The sequence below is a fragment of the Dermacentor variabilis genome, chromosome 7 (genome assembly GCF_050947875.1).
Source record: "Dermacentor variabilis isolate Ectoservices chromosome 7, ASM5094787v1, whole genome shotgun sequence".
Classification (NCBI taxonomy): domain Eukaryota; kingdom Metazoa; phylum Arthropoda; class Arachnida; order Ixodida; family Ixodidae; genus Dermacentor; species Dermacentor variabilis.
The window spans coordinates 155,082,367-155,103,776 of record NC_134574.1 but is presented as its reverse complement, the minus strand read 5'-3'; the positions used below and the strand labels follow the sequence as shown (position 1 = coordinate 155,103,776).

The window sequence follows — 21,410 nt, the reverse complement described above, 5'->3', positions numbered from 1 at the left end:
ACATTTTGTTGCTCTTTACACATGTTTGCATTTTACTATAAAAAGGTTCAATACCATATGCCGTGGGATTTATTCTGCGCTTGTCGTCTTTGTTCAAATGCACAGTGTAATTATCAGCTGCCCAAGCTGTTTTAAATAGGAGGGAGAGAAGCCGCATGATGTGCAGTGCAAGCGCGATGGCTGCCACAGGAGTATTTCTTGTGCATTTATTGCTGTGAAAAGGCATACTCAATTAAACGACCTTTCACCAGGTTACACATTTCCTGTAATTTAAAGCTACTCTAATGTACACTGGTGCAACGTGTAGCTATTTTTCAAACTCCGAAGACATAAATATCCAGCTTTATTACCCGCAACTAGGTACTTTCATACAGGGCAGAGCACCAAAATACAGTAGACTTCTGTTAGTTCGACCCAGACAGAACCAGTGAAATTGACTGAATTCTAAGGTGGGTTGAATTAATCAAAATGCAGAAAAAAACGCCAAAACACACCGCTGATTCATTTGGCAGTATTTGCCAGATTCTAACATGGCCCCCACAACAAATACACGCCCGCTTTCTATGTGTCAAAAGTAAAACAAACTAACGTAGAAATGACATTAAAGCTCCTATAAGTAAGAATCTAACATGAACCCGATATTTTTAGTAAAAAGTAAGTAGGAGTCCAATGACGGCTGACTTCGTAAAGTCAGCTTTGTGGGAAAGCGTACAAATGCTGCAAATGTAGATTTGGTTTCGCATTCAACTGCACTGCATAGGCTATTTTCGGCCCAATTTTCTGAGAATTTCCCCAAGAAAGCACGTATTATAATCGGGTAAATACTATGATCAGACATCGTGAGCTGCCGTTACTGCTTAAAGATCTTCCTAAGCAGACCAAAAATAGGTGTTTTTGGCAGATCTTTTTTTTTATGTGTACAATGCATTCACTGTCTCCTAAGCTCTACCGAGACATGCTGCCAAGAAAGGAGTCGCTATTAGGGTCACCATAGGTCTCACGTGTGTGTGTGCTGATTGGTCACATTCTAGTTATCCAGCAAAGGTCAATTTTAGAATCAAAATAATGACAGTTAAGGCCCATAGAAATGCATAAGCTATGGCCGGGACCTTCAGTCAGTATCGAATGAACCGAATAATCAAATTAACTGCATTCAATCTAACGGAAGTTTACTGTATCAACCAATCACCCCTGCTGCTACTTGGCACCAAGCGGCAGAAACTCAAGATATATGTAACGTGGAGGGTTCGAAGCATTGGCAAAGCTTGGCCACCTCTCATTCTATCACAGCGAGTGAAAGCACCGCTGTGGAAGATCACAATTGCACATACGGCGGGAGGTGCAGGTTCGGCAGTGGTGAAACGCCGTGCAGCTGGAAACTGCTGGAAGACAGGTGGCTCAGCTGGCGGTGCTGACCATAGGGGGGCCGCTCCTGGTGGTGCCAGAAGTGGCGTAGGTGCTGCTGGACGCAGGTTCTGCTGGGCTTGCAGCACACCGTGCGCCAGGGTGTTGGTCATGGCTGACCTGTCGGCTGGGGACAAGTCCACATCCATGGTCACCTGCATGGAGGGAAGACACTGTATCATTCTACATGTGATGGTTGCAACTCATACTGAACCTGATAGTATTGTGCATGGTGCTGCGAGTGAGCCGGAATCATTTCTCAACTCGTTGGTAGAGAATTCTGCTGAACATGTTCGTGGCACTGCAATTGAATGTTAAATATGCAGCCATGGCATCCTTGGCACAGGTATTTGTAGCTCCAGCTGTTCATTGGATGCACTGAGGAAACAAAAAATTTCAACGGCTTGTTTGAAGAGTTTGCTCAGTTACCGCTATCGCTGCCCCTGCCACACGCCAGTTCAGCCAGAAAAATTTACTGGCATTACTCGTTTATTAATTTTTCTGCCCGCATTGTAGCCAGTCATACAGCTACACATTAGAAAATTTTGCTCATGACACTGCGATAGTGTCACTATTGTCAAGTCTAGCATTTGGAGATTGGAATTTAAATCAAGTTAAAATTTTCCCTCTGCCTTTCCCAGTTTTGACACCTGCCGAGTGTCACCCTTTTCCACCCGAGAGATGTGCCATAGCATTCATGCAACTCCTCGATAATAGGTATCAGTACTACTCCTTTAACAGTGCCAAGTTGCATCGAACACAAGCACATAGTTCCAGTTGTCCACTCTGTAGTCGGCATCTGGGGCATCTGTTACGCCATGGGTATCCTCAATTGCCAAAACAGTCTACGCACCCTCTGAAAGACGTGAATGGCGTAAGAAGTGATGCGTGCCAGCTCCTGGGCGACACGCTCGCAAAGCTCCCGAGTGAGAGGTGCCACGGCCGGATTCGGGGGCAGGGGCCGCGGTGTGCCCGGCGTGGCTGCTCCCCCTCCACGGCCCCCATGGAGCATGGGCTCCACCAGGGCGCGTGGGCCCTCGTGGCCACGTCCGCCCCACTCGCGTCCACTACTTGGAGTCACCACCTGCACACACATGCACACACCACGTGCACCAGTGATGGCAACTTTCTCAAGCATTGTGCAAAAATTATGGTTTAGCTCTTAATGAAAAGCAGTGATGCGACAGCTGGTGATACTATATAATGCGCAGTAAGCCTTTGACTGCTTTGTAAAGTGCTGTTAGAATGAACATTTGCAGCTGTGAGCGAGCCATTTCCTTTCGAGAAGTAAAAAAAGCATGCATTGTATCCGCTTGTGGAAGTTGCGCCTCCTGAAGGTAATGTGGAAAGACTTGGCTCTTCATCCTGCTCCTATCTATCCAGTCATAGCCACTGGTCTCTACTAAAAGAACCCTTTAGCTTCCTACTGCTGGATTCTCTCGGCAACATGGTGCACGAGAATTTTTTGTATATTCTACCCTTATTTGAATGCAGATGCCACATTACAGTATGCGGCTGCAGCTGCAACTGAATTCAGTATTGTACCACATTGTAGCAACAGCAGAATACCCTGATTTCAGGGGCAACATAAAATTCGATAATGACGACAATATGTAGCATTTTATGATGCAAGGGCCAACTATGGCCAAAGAGCACCATGATTAGTTAACCTGATAGACATGCAAAACCTTTGGCATCTGATTTGTTTTCTTCGACTTCCCAAGACAACCTGAGGTGCTTGCATAAGTGAATCACTGTTGGCACACACAACGTCCCCGCAAACCCGGGCAGTCACGAATGAGAGATTGAAGAGGCCATTCGTTGCACTGTTATGAAGCTGGACAGCCCTTAATAAATACAAAACACTCGCACAACACTTATCTATATATGTTATACTGTACTACCACCATGCCCTACAATCAAACCTCGTTTACAGAAAAATTGCGCCTGACACGATAAAACTTTCATTACATCCTATAGTCACTTATAACTGTATATTTGGCACATGCCATTATCGACATTGCTGATCAACAGTTTAGATTTACTCTGATATATCCAACAGTTTCTTATATCCGTGTCCATTATATTGACGTTCGATTGTAGTCACAATTCAAAGCAATGCTGCATGTGCTATAAGCATCAAGTGAAACGTAAACAGCGGAGCACGCGGCCGAAACATAACTGAAGGTGTAGGGCGCGCCGTCCAGTCATCACTATTGACAGACATGCACATCCAGTTTGGCCACACTGCGCAATGATACGCCTCCTACACTGCAATATTTTCATTTCTGTTATGGTTCTCTTTTATTTGAAAGCGAGAAAAGATGACCGCGCAGAGTGTAGCATGCGCACAGCTTTTTGCACTCCATTTGACGCATACAATTAGGCTGCACTGTACGGTAATACTCGTCCTATACTGTAATGTTCTAGCTTCTGTTTGCTTTTATTTTTGTTTTCTCGCCCTCAAATAAAAGAGAAGCAGAACATAGACAAAAGTATCACAGTATAGGGGGAGCATCATCGCACAATGCGGTCAGACCGGGTGTGCGCATCTGTCAATGGTGATGACTGGAAGGCGCGCACTACACTTTTCAGTTGTGCTTGAACCACACGCTCCGCCGTTCGCGTTTTATTCGACACCGACAGTAATTCCCTCTGTGTGAATGTTACACGTCCAATTGGCTTTCATTACTCTGCGGGCAAAATGTTGTTGCTACAGACTGCACATCCAGCGACACCAGTATGAGACGGTGCCACAACGTACCTGGGTGGGACCCTTGACTGTCGACTCGTTGTCCGAAGAGGAAGAAGAGTCGTCCGACACCTGCACCGGCGGCACCCGCCTACCGGCCATGTGCAGGGCCCCGAGGCTGGCACTGCGCAGCATGCCTTGCAAGGGGGACAGCTGCTGCTGTGGCTGCTGCGGCTGCTGTTGCTGAGGCTGCTGTTGCTGCTGCTGCTGCTGGGACCAGAGGCCGACCGAGTCACCTGGACATTACCACAACTGAATCAGATTACTACCCCTTCTTTTTGTTGGGTGTCTTCACCAACTCTCCCTATGCATCTAACACCTTTATTTGCGACATTGCAAATAGCGCGAGCAGACGGAGACAGAGAAATTTTGTCTTCATATGCACAGCTTGAACAATTAACCATCTTGATAGTCCAAGACGATCCCACCCCCTTGGCTATATTGTAAATGAAGAAAGAGAAAGGCGCCCATTCACACAATAACAGTATCGGTGCTGCCTCTTGAGAAAAAGGCTCACTCTCCCCTTGTCAAAGCGAGTCTGGGACAATAACATACACAGTAGTGGACAGCCCTGGATGATTTTGACTTCTTGACATTTTTTACATATTTGTATATTCTACACAACTTTGGCAGAGGCACCACATTCTTTGCATCCTCATGAATGCCACAATAAAGTCAAGGAGAAATTACTGTGGTGAGCATTATCTTCTGCTTCCTGTTAAACTTCTGTGATGTGTGGTGCTATATCAGTGGCAGACATTTGAAAGATAAAAGGAGTAACAGTGTAAGGTAGATTATTGGCCCTGGAAATGTTAGTTTTCAGCTTTGTTCTAGAGAGAAAACATCAATCCCGTTCAGTTTTGTCACCGTGTAATGCTTGTACATGCGTGTGCTTGCATTTTCAGTCCTTGCTCTCTCTGAATGCAGGACCAGGTTAACTTATGTGATGGAAATTCAAAGCACATACCTGCTAACATGCGAACATTCAAATTATTAAAAATTCCACACAAATCTGCAACCAGAGGAGGAGAGGGAAGCAATAGCCAATTTTGTTTTTCATTTCTTTCCCCCTGATTTGTCCCGAATGCACACCTTTTGTGGTATACATATGCACTATATTAACAATTTACCCTTACGCACAACACACAAGCTGCAGCCAACCTGGATCAACAGAGAATGACGAGCAAGACACAGTTCTTAGATCACAGCGATCTTTTCCAGCAATTTTGCTGGTGCCAAATTTGCCTGAATAAACTTGCTCGAAGCAGGTTCACCTCTGGTGCCTTTTCACTATCAAAAGACTTCCAAGAACATGACCGTATACCGATGGCTGAAGCTATTTCGAGAATAAGATCTTTCATAAGACTCGACACAACGTTAGTAAAATCGTAGAATGAGCTCAAATTTGCCTTGGCATAAAATTCGGGAGGCTCCTCTAATTACGTGTGAAAGAAAAACCCTACAGGTATCGGCAACATGACAGTGCACACCTGACGAGTAGGTAAGCCGACGTCTGGTGGATATGTCGGTCATGGAGGCAGTTCGGCGAATCAGGTTCTCTTCGGGGTTGACCGCCAGCAGGTCACCGCTGCTCTTGCTGCTGCACCAGCCCAGAGCGTTCAGCTTCTGCCGTGCCTGGTTGAGGGCCTGCGCCAGTTCCTCGCGTCTACGGCTGTTGCCCGAGCCCAACGTGGAGCTCTCTGGGCGGTGGTGGCGAGCGGACAGGCTCGAGCGGGTGCCAGGGCTGGGCCCAGCGGAGGCCAGGGAAGGGGGTGTCACCGGCTGCTCGAGGCTCTCGTAGGTGGTACGCATGAAGTGCTCCCGCTGGCCCAGCTTGTCCAGGTTTTCGGTGCTGACGCACATTGACAAAGGTCGTAACTCGGCTGTACTGCTCGAGTCTTCGTCCTCGCTGTTGGCCTCACTCTGCAGATCTGCACAAAGTCGATTGCGGTATCAGACCAGAATTTCCGTGAGGACTAGTAAGCAGTACGGTCAAAATGCTGAGAGCTCATTTGAAAGCTGACAGCCCATTTCCAATGTGTCATTAGACTTTTCTTTCAGCTTTGCCCTTCGGCATCAAAAATTAATTGCTTTTATTATAAAGCAGACATTACCAATTGCAAATTTATACCATATGTTTCATGACGTTATACCATACGTTTCATGACGTGCGATGCTTCATTTGGTGAAAATTTGTTGCAGCGCGCAGACGCAAAGCACAATAGGCTGCTGGCTGAGACTGCGCTTCGCACCTGGGGTACTGTTGTAGACACGTCGGTGTGGGCGCCGGCGGGGCAGGTCAGCCTCCGTAACCCGGAAGCTGCCCACAGGCTCAGTGCTGTTTCCGTCCTGGGGCACAGGGTAGAGGACGCCACCACTGCCCTCCGTGTCTGAGTGCTCGTCTTCGGCATCGCCGTCTTCCATGCGCACACTGCCACTCGCTGCGCTACTGGAGTCACCTTCCCGGGCACCTCCACACGGAAGCTGCTCTCAAAGCATAGAATGAATGAATGAATGAATGAATGAATGAATGAATGAATGAATGAATGAATTCCAACCAACAAGTTTTCAAAAGATACTACAGGCAAAAAGCAGACACTGGCAATTAAAGAGTGCCTGAAAGCCTGTCCACCAGGATTGGCAATCCTTTACGCTCTTAAAACAGAGGTCAGAGTAAAATTTATGGGGATGTCTCAGTGGTGCACCCACACAAAATTCATGGCCTCAATAAATATTATGAAACTGTGATACTAATAATGACAATGCGATACTGCAGTACACTTGCAAGCAAAAGTATGCAGACCGCTGGTTCCACAGAGTTCCCTTGTAGTCTGCATACAGCCTGATCTGGGCCTGTGAGAACATGCAGTTGTTACTCTTAAAGGGCCCCCTCACCAGGTTTCACTATTTAAACCAACAAGAGTAGCGTATGCACCACGTGCCGACGATCACGCTTGGAAAGTATTGCGACGCGTAACGTCGAGAGAACAGACCACATTTCAAAGCAGACGCTGTGCACCTTCCCTTTCAAGGGAGCTCCACTAAGCTAGGGAGTCAAAGTTACATGCACCAGTGCCTCTTCGCAGTGCAATCTACGCCACTAACCATGACAAATAATCCAATACGGGAAGCACAATGCCACCACTGTAAGTGCACCGTGCAGCAAAAAAAAAAAAAAAAAAAAAGAGGAGAAGGAAAAGAAGGAAGTAATGCTCGACGCCACGGTACCTCCCTTAGCTCAGGTATGGGACAAGTCAGAGAAGGAATACCACATGGGAGAGCTACTAGAGGCAGAGGGAGAGAATGTCCCCATTGGCAGTGATGCTTGCCTCCTGGCGGCATGGTAACGGGACACTTCAGTCTTCTCCAATAAAGAACCAATCTGAAACAGTATTTTGGTAAAACGCTCCTTAAACAGCGTTTTATTAAATAATTTTTCAGATTGGTTCAGTATTGGAGAAGACGGAACTGTCTCGTTACTCCTTAGACAGCGTTTTACAGCTTCCAGTGTATAACCAAAATTTGCAATAGGGCCTGGTGAGGGGCCCCTTAAAAAGTCTGTGCACCACGTAAGCTGCTATGCTGTAGTTTTTCATGGTATCCACAATCCGTGTAATTTTGCTCACAGGTGTAAGAAGCTCCAGGATGTTAAGAGGAACAGGTGAGCGTGCAACAATCTGTAAGGGGGCAGTATTCCTGGGCAATCATTTTTGGGGATACGATTCCTTTCACGAGATTTCACTCGGTTCGGCACCAGGCATGTTCCCATACAAGTCAACAGTACTTCTGGAGCTATGCCGAACCGACTATTTTAGCACAAGGCCGGAACGCTGTGAGCCGTATACTTCAATGCATCCAGTGACGAGTCACATGAAATCTCGAGAAAGTGATTGCACCCTGAAAAGTAACTGCCCAAGAATATCGCCCACATTGCACGACGGCATACTACTACATGACTTGCTTAACATGCTCACGCACATGAGAAGAGAATTTGCACACTTTTTGCTGGCGTTCCTTTGATTAAGAGACTGGCTACTACTGCAACAAAAACAAAGAGCTTGCCTCCAAAAACGACAAGGAAGTGCCCATCACCACTGGGCCTTGCTGACAACACAAGTCAGCAGGCACCAGCATGCCTCTTTAACATCATGGAGCTGTGCGCAGCACCGAGCAGAAAAGGAGAGAAAGATGAGAGAAGAAAGGGACAAACATGCTAAGACGTCTGTCAGGAGAGCTGGAGCAGCACCCAAGCATCCACGAAGCACCCATGCTACTGCAAAGCACTGCAGCATAAAGAAAAGTGGAAAGAGCAGAAGCACACTATTTCAATCTCTAGAAACAGGGAAAGGAAAATGCTAAAGGAGCACAAAGAAATGCACAAGACATGCTGTCTTGGTCATTAAACTAAAATTAGAACAAGTGCAGACACAGTCACGCCTTGTTATATCTCTGCCTCAGTCAATCGTGGTTGTCTTTTCATGTTGAATTATATAATGTCACACTTGAGGCTTATGTCTGCTTCCTTCTGCACGTCGCATCTATTCATGTTAATCCATCTGCGCCAAAGACACTTGTCCAGATGCAGCCTTCAGGCTTTGTCAGGGACAAATGCAGCTCAATTTTTTTTTCTCAGTTGTCTAAAAAGTGCCAGTAGTGAATGAATGAATGAATGGACAATTTCTTATTTATTTCTTAAAGAGAAATGGGGGCACAATTTTTGAGAGAGACAGATAGCGCAAAATTTTAGAAAGTACACATTGAAGCGACCATCTTTTACTGACACACTGGTTTTATACAGTTTTAGAAGTGGCGGTATCCAGTCACGGCGACAAAGACGCGTGTCTACCTAAGCAACAATGTGGCAGGGCAAACTAGACAAAAAATTACAAAAAGAAGGAGGCTTGAAGTGGTTAACAGTGGTAAAAAAAGGAACGTCACTGCAGCGACGTTCCTTGTTCGACTGTGGCACTGTTGACATTTCTCCAAGCTCCGGTGAAAAACTGCAGCATACCTTAAATGAGTTACCCATGCACAGCAGAACTAAGTTCACACTACAGTAAGGGAGGTTACAGGGAAAGCTTTTGTGATGCCCTGTGTAACTTGACAAACTACTGAGCAGATACGAAGCTACAAAAAATTACTGACAAAAAATGCACAACCTTCAAGGGATTTCTATTTGAGAAAATTTCTCCTGAAGGAGTTAGCATGAAATATTTTAGGGAAGCTTCATTCTTTCTTGGTAGAAAATGATGTGTGAAAAGCTTTAAGCATTCTTATGAAAAAGCTAATTTAGCATGATTGGGATGCCTCAAGCTCTACCTTCCCAACTCACTACTTGTTTCCTTTTGTCCTCCAAGCTCAGGCTTACAAACTAAAGCGCTTGACTGTCAATCAACGCTCAGAAGAGAGTTTCGTCATCTAGTCAAGCACTACCATCGGCGGGGATGAAAACGTTCCATCTCACGAAGACAAGCAGCGGCAGAGATGCCCTTCAGGCAGATGGTGACGTTGGATGACCGGTCTGAACTTCTCCGATTTCACCACAGAAGGGCAAGCACCGACTTAATATGCGATTATATGCAAAGCCGACTTCCATTCAGTTTCATTCACTAATGCATGACGCAGCAAGGACCAGAGGAAGAAACAAATAAACCAGAGTGGACATGCGCCCCTCTCCCCTAAAGTTTATTCAAGGCAACAGCATATATGCACGGATAAAGAATGAAGCAGTTTATAGAAAAAGATCATTTCAAGAATCACTGGAAGAGTAGACATTGTCTAGTCATGTCGTGGGTTAACAAAAACTTGCTTCTGATGTCAAATTCCTTAGAGGAGAGAAGGCAAACTAATACATGCACTGCTTGTTTACTTGTTCTTGCTTTGGTCCTTGGTGCATCGAGATACCCTGAATTGTGAGCCTGCACCAACTAACCTAGCCTACCTTTCGGCGCTTCCTCAACAGGTCGTCAATGCTTAAGTGCTGAAAAGTCCTATAAATGAGTGTTCAAGCTTTGAAGTAGATAGGAGGCTAATAGCAGCTGGCCCATACCTCTTTGCCATTCTCAAATAGCGAACGTGCTGCGTCAAAGCGCTGGGCCCAGCGACCTCGGGGCTGTGGAACAGGTGGCGCGGCAGCAGGAGGCTTGCTATTCACAGGCTGCTGCTGCTCCAACATCTGTGTGCATCCGATATAAACAGGGTATATAGCAGCTTTCGCAGAAAATGTTCAAAGGTTTCCAAAGACTTTCAAGGCCCTGACAAAGCATACTATTTTTAAGAATTTAAGAACCATGACACCTGATAGCTCGAAAACAACGCTTTTTTATTGCCTTTTTTGCATAAACCATCACTAACGACGACAAACAAAATGGAGATGCTAATTAGACTCGATTGGCTTGACTAGTTTGCTCAAACCTTGTGGTTAAATAGAAAAATAAAATTCACTAAGCTTAGCCCCCCAAAAATTCAGTGATTTTTAAGCTCTCTTTAAAACTTGGGGCCCTTCGAAATGGCAGTTTGACATTCAAGAGTTTCAAGGACCACTACGAAACCTGTGCAAAGCATATGGAAACATCAGCAACATACAGTGGCCTGTGTTTTATCCTAACAAATTAAGAACAGCATTTCACCCTTTGAACTTGCTTGTGCCTTATTTTCGCTTCACAACACCATAGCATTTCTTGGACTGCATCATTCAATAATACATTCGGCATCATTGTTTGCAGGCTTTGAAACCAGTCCACAGATGTGTATATGACAGAGGACTCTAATGTGAAACTTTTTGAGCGAACATTCTGCTTGGCTCTGACCAGTTTACTATACCATGGTTCTACGGCATTCACAGTCATGCTATATTTGTGCTGATACAGTATGTTTCTGCAAGAGTGGAAGGAGAAAACACTAAGCAAATTGTCCAGCACCTGCTTCTTGGCCCACGATGGCAGGGGACCCAGCGTGAAGCGGTACTCGGGAGGCGACTCCTCCTGTGGGCTGCCAGACACCAAGGGCCGCGCCACAGCCACAGAGGACGCCCGCCTGCGTGCAGAGGGCCTTGGCTGCTTCAAAAGGATACTATCAGGAAACAACGAAAAAATGGCAAATGGGCTCATAAATGACAGCTACCCAGCACAGAAACAGTGCACAGCTGACCAACGAAGAGGAAATAAATCCACAACGCCTACATCATTTTCAGTACCTTCATGGCAATACCTGAAGCTTCAAGGCCCCTCGATTTAGTGATAGTGAAGGGCCGCAGTCACAAGGAGAAGAGACAAGGGTAGAAATGGTATGAACAATGAAGCAAAGTGCCTCTGTCTGCATTCTTTGCGTTCAGCACTCTAGGGTTGGCAAGTGCATGCCATATAAACCCCTGCAAGGGCCACTTTTCTTTTTGCGATTTTATTGAGATGCAGCTCCTACACAGGAACAGGTCATTTGGTGCTAATTTTCTGACCACGAGTATAGAACATCCGCCGTAACCCTACACAACTGCCCAACAAATACAAACGCTTTGCATAACAAATTTATTCACTAATTCATGCACGCCATGCACTTGGCTATTCATCTTCGCTATCACTGCCACTGCTGCTTATGCTCGCTTCGCCAGCACATTCATGGATTAAGCTATTGCCATGTATGCCAGCGCCACACATAATCAAATGCTTCCTCTCCATTGCAGACTCCTGGCAGTTGACAGATAAGCCAAAGAACCTGGTTGAGCTGGCTGCGAAAACTGATCGCACAAAAAAAAAGAACATGGCACGGGCGACTTGTGCACTTAGAGGGAGAAACATGGAGAAGCCGGTTGTGGCCATGCCCCAAATGTCAGAGGTCAAAGCGCAGCTCTCACCATCTGGTAGCGATGCATGCAAATTTGCTGATGCCTGAGGATGCGCTAATGTGCAAGAATTCGCCGATGTGTGCATGCAACATCAGTGCACCAAACACAATTGCTTCTCGGTTGAATTTTTCTTTCTTTTTTTTTTCAAATTTTGGGTTGCCAAGCTGAGGGTGTGGCCCTTAATGGGTGCTGCCCCTACACAGGTTTATACAGTATTATTGACTGGATCACATCACCTTGGCATTCATTGCTCAGCGACTTAAATTATGCCACAAGATGCTGTCTGCCAGGTTTGTTGTCAAAACCTGCACAGCAAGTTACACTGCTGAGGCATATAAACCACCAACTGAAATTTGCTGTTTCACAAAATACTTTGCTGCAGGTATGATCTTGTTCTATCAAATTTTGACATTACAAGACTGCCACTGGAGCTTGCTGAATTTCCCATGCATCACTAAATGCCACACCTAAGCACTGAAGAGGTGACAGTCTGACTGCATTATGTTCTTCACAATGCTGCATTAACAGTCACTCATCATGCACAACAGGGATGTGTAATACTGACGTGAATTAATTACAACTTGTGAAACTGACACAACTAGTGAAACTGCCAGCAGCATGAGATCAGAAGATGGGTGCAGAAATCCTATGAGAAGCATAAAACGAGTTACCATGACAAGCACACAATGGGCGCAACTGTGCGCACTGTGGCTTACAACGAGGCGGTCTCAGCTTCACAAGAATGCGTAATTGACCCCAGACATGCCACCAATGGCTTACGACATCGCACGCGGTACTTGTCTCCCGGAAGCTGACAACAGAGCAGGCAATGATGGAAAGCTAGCGTCTGAGCAGCAATGCCCACAAATTATGCATTACTGTAGCCGTCTGCACTCACGGGTCTCGCTCGGCCTCCAGGGCAGCACTGCACAAGAAAGAGCATGTACAATACTCAGATGTATTGCCATTACAGAAGCTCAGAAGTTCTTGCCATTACACTGCACATTATCAAGCGTTGTTCATTAAAAGCATGAACGGAACATTGGGCACAAATAAATAGTTTGTTTGCATACCCATGACATTTATGAAAGTGAGAATCGCAGCATTTAGAAAAAAAAAAGTCTGGCTCCCTGAGCAACGTAGCATGCTTTACTACGTAACTTCTCATACCTGATGGCTGTCAGGATAAAATTTATCACTTTTTGCTCCAACTTTATATATCGTGTCGTGCACATTTGATTGTGATGAAAAGCTGGATATTAAACACAGGCTGTCCCAAGTAACTGCCTCCCACAATTAAAAATTACAGGCGTGACAGGTGCTTCGAACCTGTCAAGCGTGTACCTGTCATGCTCGATACATGCTTCCCATCTGTTATGCCTGTACAGCACAGCAGGTACCATCAGTGGGTGCATGCTGTGTTGTAACCCACGACCCACTAAACTACCAGTAGATGTCTGGGGGCAAACAACAAATAAGTGTCCATTTTTGTTAGGCACGCACCTTGCATCCTGCCACGTGGTGGGCAAGGGTACACCAGCCTGGCTGCTGCAGATCACCTGGCTCACCTCTGGGGGCAGCCGCCACACAAAGATGCAACTGCAAAGGAAGCCACAATGGCCCGTTAGAGCTCGTCGTCTTAAGCCGGAGAAGCAAGACTTTCTACGCACCTGTCACCAGAGACTGAGATGAGGTGGCGACCATCGTGGCTAAACCGCAGCCCAGTAACCAGCTCCGAATGGCCCAGCATCGAAGCCAGGCACTCGCCCGTGCTGTACTCGTACAGTGCCAACGTCTTGTCCGTGCAGCTGGTGGCCAGGTACGTGCCTGTCGGGTCCAGAGCCACCTGCCACGAGGCCCATCAGATGAATTGTTAACGTGGCCTGCTGGATGGTTGCTGGTGCCAATCACTGTGCATCAAAATGGCTCACCAACCAAGCCTTCTGCGCGTTTTCCTTAGCTTCAAACACCAATCGCCTGTCAGCAGCAACGTACCTTGATGAGTGTGCCCTCCTCGGCAGGACTTCCGCGGAAGCAGCGTGTGTTCTTCCCCGAGGCCAGTGCATAGACACGCACCTGTCGGTCCTGGCATGCAGCCAGCACCTGCTCCTGTGAGCTATCAACCTCCATGTCATAAAGCGTGCTTTTTCCCACCACGTGGTGCTTCCGTGAAAACACTGGTGGACCCTGTGTCTGCAACAGTGAAGCAGGCAAAGAGAGCGCTTTTCAGACGCGCTACAACACTGTGTGGTAACAGTCACCTAAAACAGATCACAAAGACCTAGGGGTGTGTGTATAGTCATTTTGGAGACCGAACCAAATGTGAATCATATGGTGCCAGAAACAGAGCAAATGTCAAATACTTTCCAAACAGTTCTAAGTAATTCACACCCATTTTCAGCATCAGTACAAAACGATGGTAACATCGTAGCATATTCGCAACGTTAGCAAATTTCTACATTTACAGTGCACATTATAAAGAACTGTTTATTAAAAGCACAAACAGAGCACTAGCTGCTATTAACAAGAAGTTTATTCACATCCTCAGAACTAGCTGGTGATTGCAAATGATAGCCGTTTAGCAGGAAAAGTCTGCCTCCCTGAGCAACGTAGCGCGGTACACTACATAACTTCTCGTTTTCTATGTATACTGTGTTATATGAAAGTTTCGAATATTCGTACACCTTTACAGAGAAAGAAGGACCACACAGCTGCAAGAGTTGGCTGTCCAAAACGGAAGATATCCACATGGCCTACCCACCTGTTGCGCCTTCCGAAAAACTATTGACTTGTCAGCGCCACAGGAAATCATCTGCAGTGTGCCTGGCGGGGTTCCCCGCACAAATCGCACGGCTGTGATGGAGGATGAATGGTCATCCAGCGTCTGCTGGAAGGCGTAATCCTGGTCCACATCGAAGAGGTGCACGAAGCGATCACGACTGCCCGAGGCCAGCAGCCTGCCACCCTCGTCTGGAGGCCCCGAGTACTCGAGGCACAGCACTTCAGAGTCGTGAGCCTCGATCTTGCAGACCTCTTGGGCACCTGTCCTTTGCAGCTGGTGTATACTGTGCACAGATGGAACAAGAGACTACAGTCAGTCGCAAGCTAAGAACGCATGAAAGGCCCCTTCCATTCCTTCATTCTCCCCCGGGTGGTAGTATCAGATGTTGTGTTTCGTTACCCATCTTCTCACCAGAAGCTGCAGCTGCAATAGTAGCATTTTGCACAGCACATGCCTTCAGGCCCTTGCACTTAAAGGTCAACAGCAACAAAATTTTAGGCTTTGTAAATAGCTTATTTTTAAATACAGGCGATACAGAGCAGCCTCCATGCAACATTTTACGTTTGAAATATGAGTGGGTGAGTCGCATAAGGCTTGCAAAAATAACCAATTTTTACACCGTAACTGGAACAAAAAAAATGCCCATCATTACTGCTCACCAGAAGTGACGCAAGGCTAAGAACACATAATTCCTCGGCAAGAACTCCGAGATCAGCTGTTGCCCGCACCTTCCCGCAAGTCCCATAACATCGCAGAAGCAATGTTGTGGGACTTGCATCACACCTGGCAACCACCAGGTGCATGCGTCGTCTGCTCAGGTGCCATTTAAGGCTGCTAATGTGAAAATTATACAATCACCAGCCCTGCAACTTTGCCAAGATTGCTTCAGTAGTAACTATGTACCCCTCATTCATAACCAATTTAAACAAGTGAAATTTCTTTGCTGTTGGCCTTTAAGGGCCCTGGTGAGGCAGTAGTGCTACTGTGAATGACCCATATTTGTTATATCATGTTCTTGTAACATATATCTTTTACGATCATAGCACACCTCAGTAGTCATTGATGTAATTTAAATACATATATATTTTATGCACTTTACAGCAAGTGTATTTAGGCCCTTCTATAGACGTGTTACACCTACCCTTTGCAATTCTGTGCTACACTGAAAACATACGATCAATGCTTGGCGCATGATGGGCACACCTAGCCCTTGCGTATTAAACACTACACATCATCACCATCGTATTTACCCAATTATAATATGCACCTCTCTTCAAGAAAATGGGCCCAAGAATTGGCTGCACATTACACAACAAGATATGAAACCATGTTTGTGCATTGGCAACAGCCTACCTAGCAAGTTAACAACAGAACATGATTTTATCTAGGTTGTGGCATGTTTACGGATTAGAAGACAATTCTGTGTTAAGCGGCAATGGTGACTAATTTGTAAGCTGAATTATCCTTTTCCCATGAGTGATGTGCACGCAATGAGTGTGCCAGTTTATGCCATATAAATGTGCAACTAAGCTAAGAGACACACAAATTCAAGAATATGCATCAAATAGGATGCTGTTAAAGCATTTAATGTGCAGTAACAAATTAATTGATTAATTGATGCTGTTTCTGAGGATGATAGACCAACAATGGGACGAAGCCCAAGAAAATGTGACGAAAATGCGACAAGTAGCTGCTTGTAGTAAGCTGTGATCATCTCACCTCCTCAGCAATCCCCTTAGAATTTGCTGTAATGCATGCCAGCAAGAAGTTGCACTTTGGCACAGTATGCAGAATGCACAATGGAACAAGCAAAGGTAGGAGAAATCCAGCACTTTACTGTCAACAATCCCTGCTAAAGCTAAATGTAATCATCCATAGAGAATGACATGCCCAACGCACCGAATGTTGCCCGTGCGGTCGCCTGAGGCTAGCTGTTTCCCATTCGGGCTGATACAGAGGCAGCGTACACCGTTCTTGCCATCGTACGTTGTGTCCACCTTGTCACTGCTGCCACCTGCACAAAGCGACTGCTTACAACATTGCTGCACATTTAAGCTGCCCAAAAAGAGCATGCAATAAGTGGCCAATTGAAAAGCAGGTTGAAAAAACACATTTGCTGTGCATCAAGAACTTCGGAGCCAATCCAAATACTGGGCAGCTTGTCATGCTCTCACCTTGGAAGTCGGCGTCGCAGATGAAGGTCAGGTTTGGATCCATGTACAGGATACTGAGGAGTTCCTGGGTGAGACCACACACTGGTAAGGAAGGACGACCCCAAGATGGCAACGGCACTTACGGGACAGTAGATGTTGCGACTGCCAGCTGCCGCTCGATCCAGGTTCCATACTCGGATCGTGTCGTCACTCGAACAGGTAAGAAAAGTGCCAGCTGGCAGCAGATCTCCACTGGCCGGGTAGTTCTGTGCAGTGACATTTATGAAATTGGTTCACTGACCAATGTCAAATGTAACTTTCTAGGGTTGCAACTAGTATATAAGCAACTTACCCTTTGATGGGTGTGCAATCTCAAATTCGGTCATGTGTTCAGAAATTAACAAAGATAAGACAGTCCCGTGATTTCTGAGAAAATGGAAATAAGTAAGCTTAGAAATGAGCTCACAACATGAAAGGCTTACTACACTACCCAGCTGCAGGCTGTAACATTCGTGTAGATCAGTCCACATTGAAAGCATGCCATAAAAATGATACTGCCATCATCATATGGTATCAAAATTATAGTGCCGTCATCAGTCATGTTTGCTGTAATAACACTGAACCTGACACTGAACCGTTTCTTACCATTACGCAATTGCCTACAGGAAAGTTCTTCGGTGTCCTATTGTTCTAAGACTGAAACTGTTTCAGCATCTTCTAATAAGATCACTCACTTGTGCCACTGACCGCTATAACTGCAATATCTTCTGAAATATTTACAATGGCCTCCATTGTATCTGAAATGTGTGCAGACGCCATTTATATAGGGGTCAAATATAAGCTGCAAGATTTTTAAGTTCAACAACCCGTCAGTTTGCTTGTCGATACTCCCGCTACTGAGTTGTTTGGTTCCTGCAGCACAAGTCTGCCAAATAACAACCGTGTTTGCGTGACATGTTTGTTGCATTATATGGCTGCAACACTTTTTGACACAGTAAGAAAATGTTCGCAGTCTGTCAACAATGTCGCCACGAACATGCAAGCCAAATATATTATTCTCTTGCATGAGCAGGGAGCCTAGAATCTCACAGAAAAGGTCACTCCCTCTCTTCTGCAGCTTCAAGGCAATCTCTAATAAGCCTGGCCTAAGACATCGTACACCCGCAAGACAGCCCACAGACCCCAGCCATTACTCCTAAGTGAAAGCTAAGCTTGCACATGCATGCACAGCCCTGCAATCTTTTAGTAAATGGAAAAGTAGTAGTTGTTAACGTTGCTCATACTGTCATACATAAGTTGCTCATACTGTCAGTGTTCTTCTGTTGTTCTACAGCACATTTGTAAGATGCCAACCTTGAAGGGTTACCATTAGTGCACTGTGGAAAGAAGAAAAAAGGAATATCATACGATGGTTACAAGCAAGTAACAATGTTTAAATGTGAGCTGTGATGTGGGCTAGGCATTTTCGCTCCTGATCTCACCGCATTGCTTGGGGGATCGGAAGGTCCTGCTTCCTTCATGACAATTCAAGGTAAAGAATGTTTTATAGCATTCCGGTTCAAATTGCTAAGCTCTTCTCCGATGCTCGAGTACTCACTGCCTTTCTAAGCACACACTGGTGCAGTCAGGTGTGCAGCACAGCACTGAGCAAGCCACCACCGGCGCTCTTGTAAACACCACCTGGTTAATGCGACACGGCAACAAACGCTCGCACCGCCACCAACTCACTAAGGGAAAGGCGAGGTGTGACAACGCTGTGGCAAAACTTCCACAATACTGCGGGTACAATCAGTGGGTTCCAACACTTGTGGATGAATGGATGGATAGCTGCTATAAGCATCCCCTTTGAAAGGGAGTGGTAGGTTGCACCACCAAGCTCTTGTGCTTATTTTGCCCAATGTCCTACCTATCTCTCTCTCCCTCTCTCTTTCTTTCTTTTGTATGGATGGATGGAAGGTAGGAGCGTCCACATTGAAACAGGGTGATGGCAGTTGCCACCATGCTCAGCTTTTTATTTTTGTTTAACTGTGTTGGAAGTTATTAAAATTGGCCATTTTCTTTAAATACGTCTTCCTAGACTTTCTACCTTATGTCACCTCTTTGCTTTTGAGCCACCAATCTTCCAATCGCTTCTTCGTAATTTCCACCGCATATTTATTTACATGATATTGTTATCTCTACCCCCCGGGGCCTCAGGAAGCGTGATTATGACCACATCGACATCGGGATGAATACCACCACATTTTAGTATGAGGTGTTCTATTGTTTTTACAGATTTACCATACACTGTACATGTGTCTTCTTCGTTAAATTTCTTTTTATAGCTGCGCGTTCTAAGACATCCTGACCTAGCTTCAAAGAGTAGGACACTGCCTCTTGAGTTATCATAAAACGCTTCCTTCCTGATCTGCTGTTTCCAGTACCCAGGTTTTTTGCAGAGAGCAACACCATCTGGTGGTGTTGAAGGCAACCAAGCTTTGTATCACATGACCAAACTCCTATCTCGCATTGGTGGCATTGTGTGCACTTTCCCCAATGGAAGCACCTTCTGGCACACTGCCATGGTTTGTACTGGGGATGGCGACCGGCAACATGAAACTGAGGAACAAGTTAAGAAAAGCTAATGGATTAATAGGAAAGCAGGAATAGGCAAGGTATTGCTTTCAGTGCTGCCACAGCCAAGAGAAAACATGGTGTTGAGGGGAAATTGTAAAATACACACTAATATCTTTCTTTCTTTCTTTATTGATTTATTTAAGACAATCTGAAGATTGTCTTAAATAAATCAATAAAGAAAGAAAGAAAGAAAGAAAGAATATCTGTGTTATTATTAGATCCTCTTCAAACACTTTTTTGGGGAATAGTATATTCACTGAAAGGCACTGCACTCACTCTAGTGTATTCTCCGTTTTGGCAAAAAGGTTTAGCAGGGCGCCTTTAAATGAGACAACTGCTCAAACTGCAGAGTCCAGCAGTCTGAGCGTGAACCTCTCTCAGACACAGATGGATGAAGAACACCACAACCAGTATCACAAGCAACCACGCGACAACAGTGACATATTTTCGTGTGAACGTTGTGCAGGAGGGCCAACAGGGCTGCAGATAAGTGACATCACACTACACTCCTAACTGATAAATGATTCAAGCATCAGAAGAGTTGCTGAGTGCACAGTCGTGGAGGTGAAAAGCACTTCGCATGTGTTCAGGAAGTGGTGCAATTTTGGAGCCCTCCAGTATGGTTTCCCTAGAGCATTGGCAGAGCTTCAGGTTGGCAAGTGACCAGCAACTGTAGCATGACACATTACTCGCAATGCCATTCTCAGGTTGTGCATGCACCATCATTGTCAAGCATCATCACGCCCCGCCAACCCTGAGGCAAAACAGAAGAGCTGCAGAGTGATTTGACTTTCAGAAAGGGAATGCATTTCACAACAACCATATTCAGCTATGTTACAAGCAGCTTAGAAAATGAACTTGTCCTGAACTTTCTTACGCATTGCAACGAACTGTACCACTCAGGCAACCATAACGCTGAATAGTGCCCCACAAAATGAAGACCACTTGGTGAGGCTCTAGGCTGGTCACTTCCACCCTGTTCATATACCAAACGTGTTTCTGAAAAGGCCCTTCAATGACACCTGCACAAGTTTAAACAGGTACAACAATCAAAGTCATTTGACATGAAACATGCCTATGACAATACAAAGTACAGGTTGGTTGCAATCCAACTATTTTGCGGAGCATTCAGAATTCCCAGGGAGCCGCAAGTTGCAAACCCTCACAACCTGCAACACCTTCATAACAGAACAAAAACCCAGGACGATCAACAGCGTCTAAGCTAAAGCTAACAACATTCAGCAATGTTCACCTGAAAGTTTTCAGACCACTGACCTCAATGCCCCAGATGCAGGCACTGTGGAAGAGGTAGGAGTGGCACTTTCCAATGCGCTTCAGGTCACCCACGTCCCACACAAACAGGCTGTGGTCGTTGTAGACACACGTCAACCGCCGATGCACCTCGTCGAAGCAGAGTGCCACTGTGTGAGGGTGACGAGGTGGTGCCGAGCTTCCTCCCACGACGACAGGGGGGGCACCCCCAACTCCCGTTGCAAGGGCCAAATCCAGTCCTAGCGGGTGTGGCCGTGGCAGCGTTGCCAGGAAGTGCAGCGTCGATGGACTGAAGCATCGCACCACACCGTCCGCGCAGCCCACAAATAGGCAGTCCCGCCCCACAGTGATGCAGTTTGCACAGCTGCTCTGCACAGGGGGGTAGACCGAAGCAAAGGGCACTTCTTTCCTTATGGTCACCCAAATGAAATCATGTTTATTTTTCCTCGAACAAGCAGAAGAGGGCAGTAGCAAAAAGCTGCATCAAACAGCAGCTCGTCTAGGCAACTGCCTCTATAGTGGGAGCAGCACAATAAAAGCATTAGTGACAAAAAAAAAATTAAAAATGAAAAAGCTGTTAACAGATGACAG

At 45.9% G+C, this 21,410-nt stretch overlaps 1 protein-coding gene across 2 annotated transcripts in view; it reads right to left on the bottom strand.

Moving 5' to 3' along the window:
• Positions 1-21,410, bottom strand: part of Wdr62 (WD repeat domain 62) — a 28,037-nt gene that overhangs the window by 732 nt on the left and 5,895 nt on the right. Inside the window, exons 9-24 of one of the 2 annotated variants that reach the window (XM_075699752.1) lie at positions 20,823-21,188; positions 17,075-17,197; positions 16,953-17,016; positions 16,678-16,792; positions 14,758-15,061; positions 13,992-14,189; positions 13,667-13,842; positions 13,500-13,595; positions 12,895-12,921; positions 11,077-11,191; positions 10,206-10,331; positions 6,409-6,640; positions 5,647-6,087; positions 4,169-4,392; positions 2,258-2,488; positions 1,332-1,559 (exon numbers count right to left, since the gene is read on the bottom strand). In XM_075699752.1, coding sequence (XP_075555867.1) covers positions 1,332-1,559; positions 2,258-2,488; positions 4,169-4,392; positions 5,647-6,087; positions 6,409-6,640; positions 10,206-10,331; positions 11,077-11,191; positions 12,895-12,921; positions 13,500-13,595; positions 13,667-13,842; positions 13,992-14,189; positions 14,758-15,061; positions 16,678-16,792; positions 16,953-17,016; positions 17,075-17,197; positions 20,823-21,188 — 3,066 coding nt within the window. The remainder of the gene's footprint in view (positions 1-1,331; positions 1,560-2,257; positions 2,489-4,168; positions 4,393-5,646; positions 6,088-6,408; positions 6,641-10,205; positions 10,332-11,076; positions 11,192-12,894; positions 12,922-13,499; positions 13,596-13,666; positions 13,843-13,991; positions 14,190-14,757; positions 15,062-16,677; positions 16,793-16,952; positions 17,017-17,074; positions 17,198-20,822; positions 21,189-21,410) is intronic. The other variant, XM_075699753.1, reaches the window with a different exon arrangement.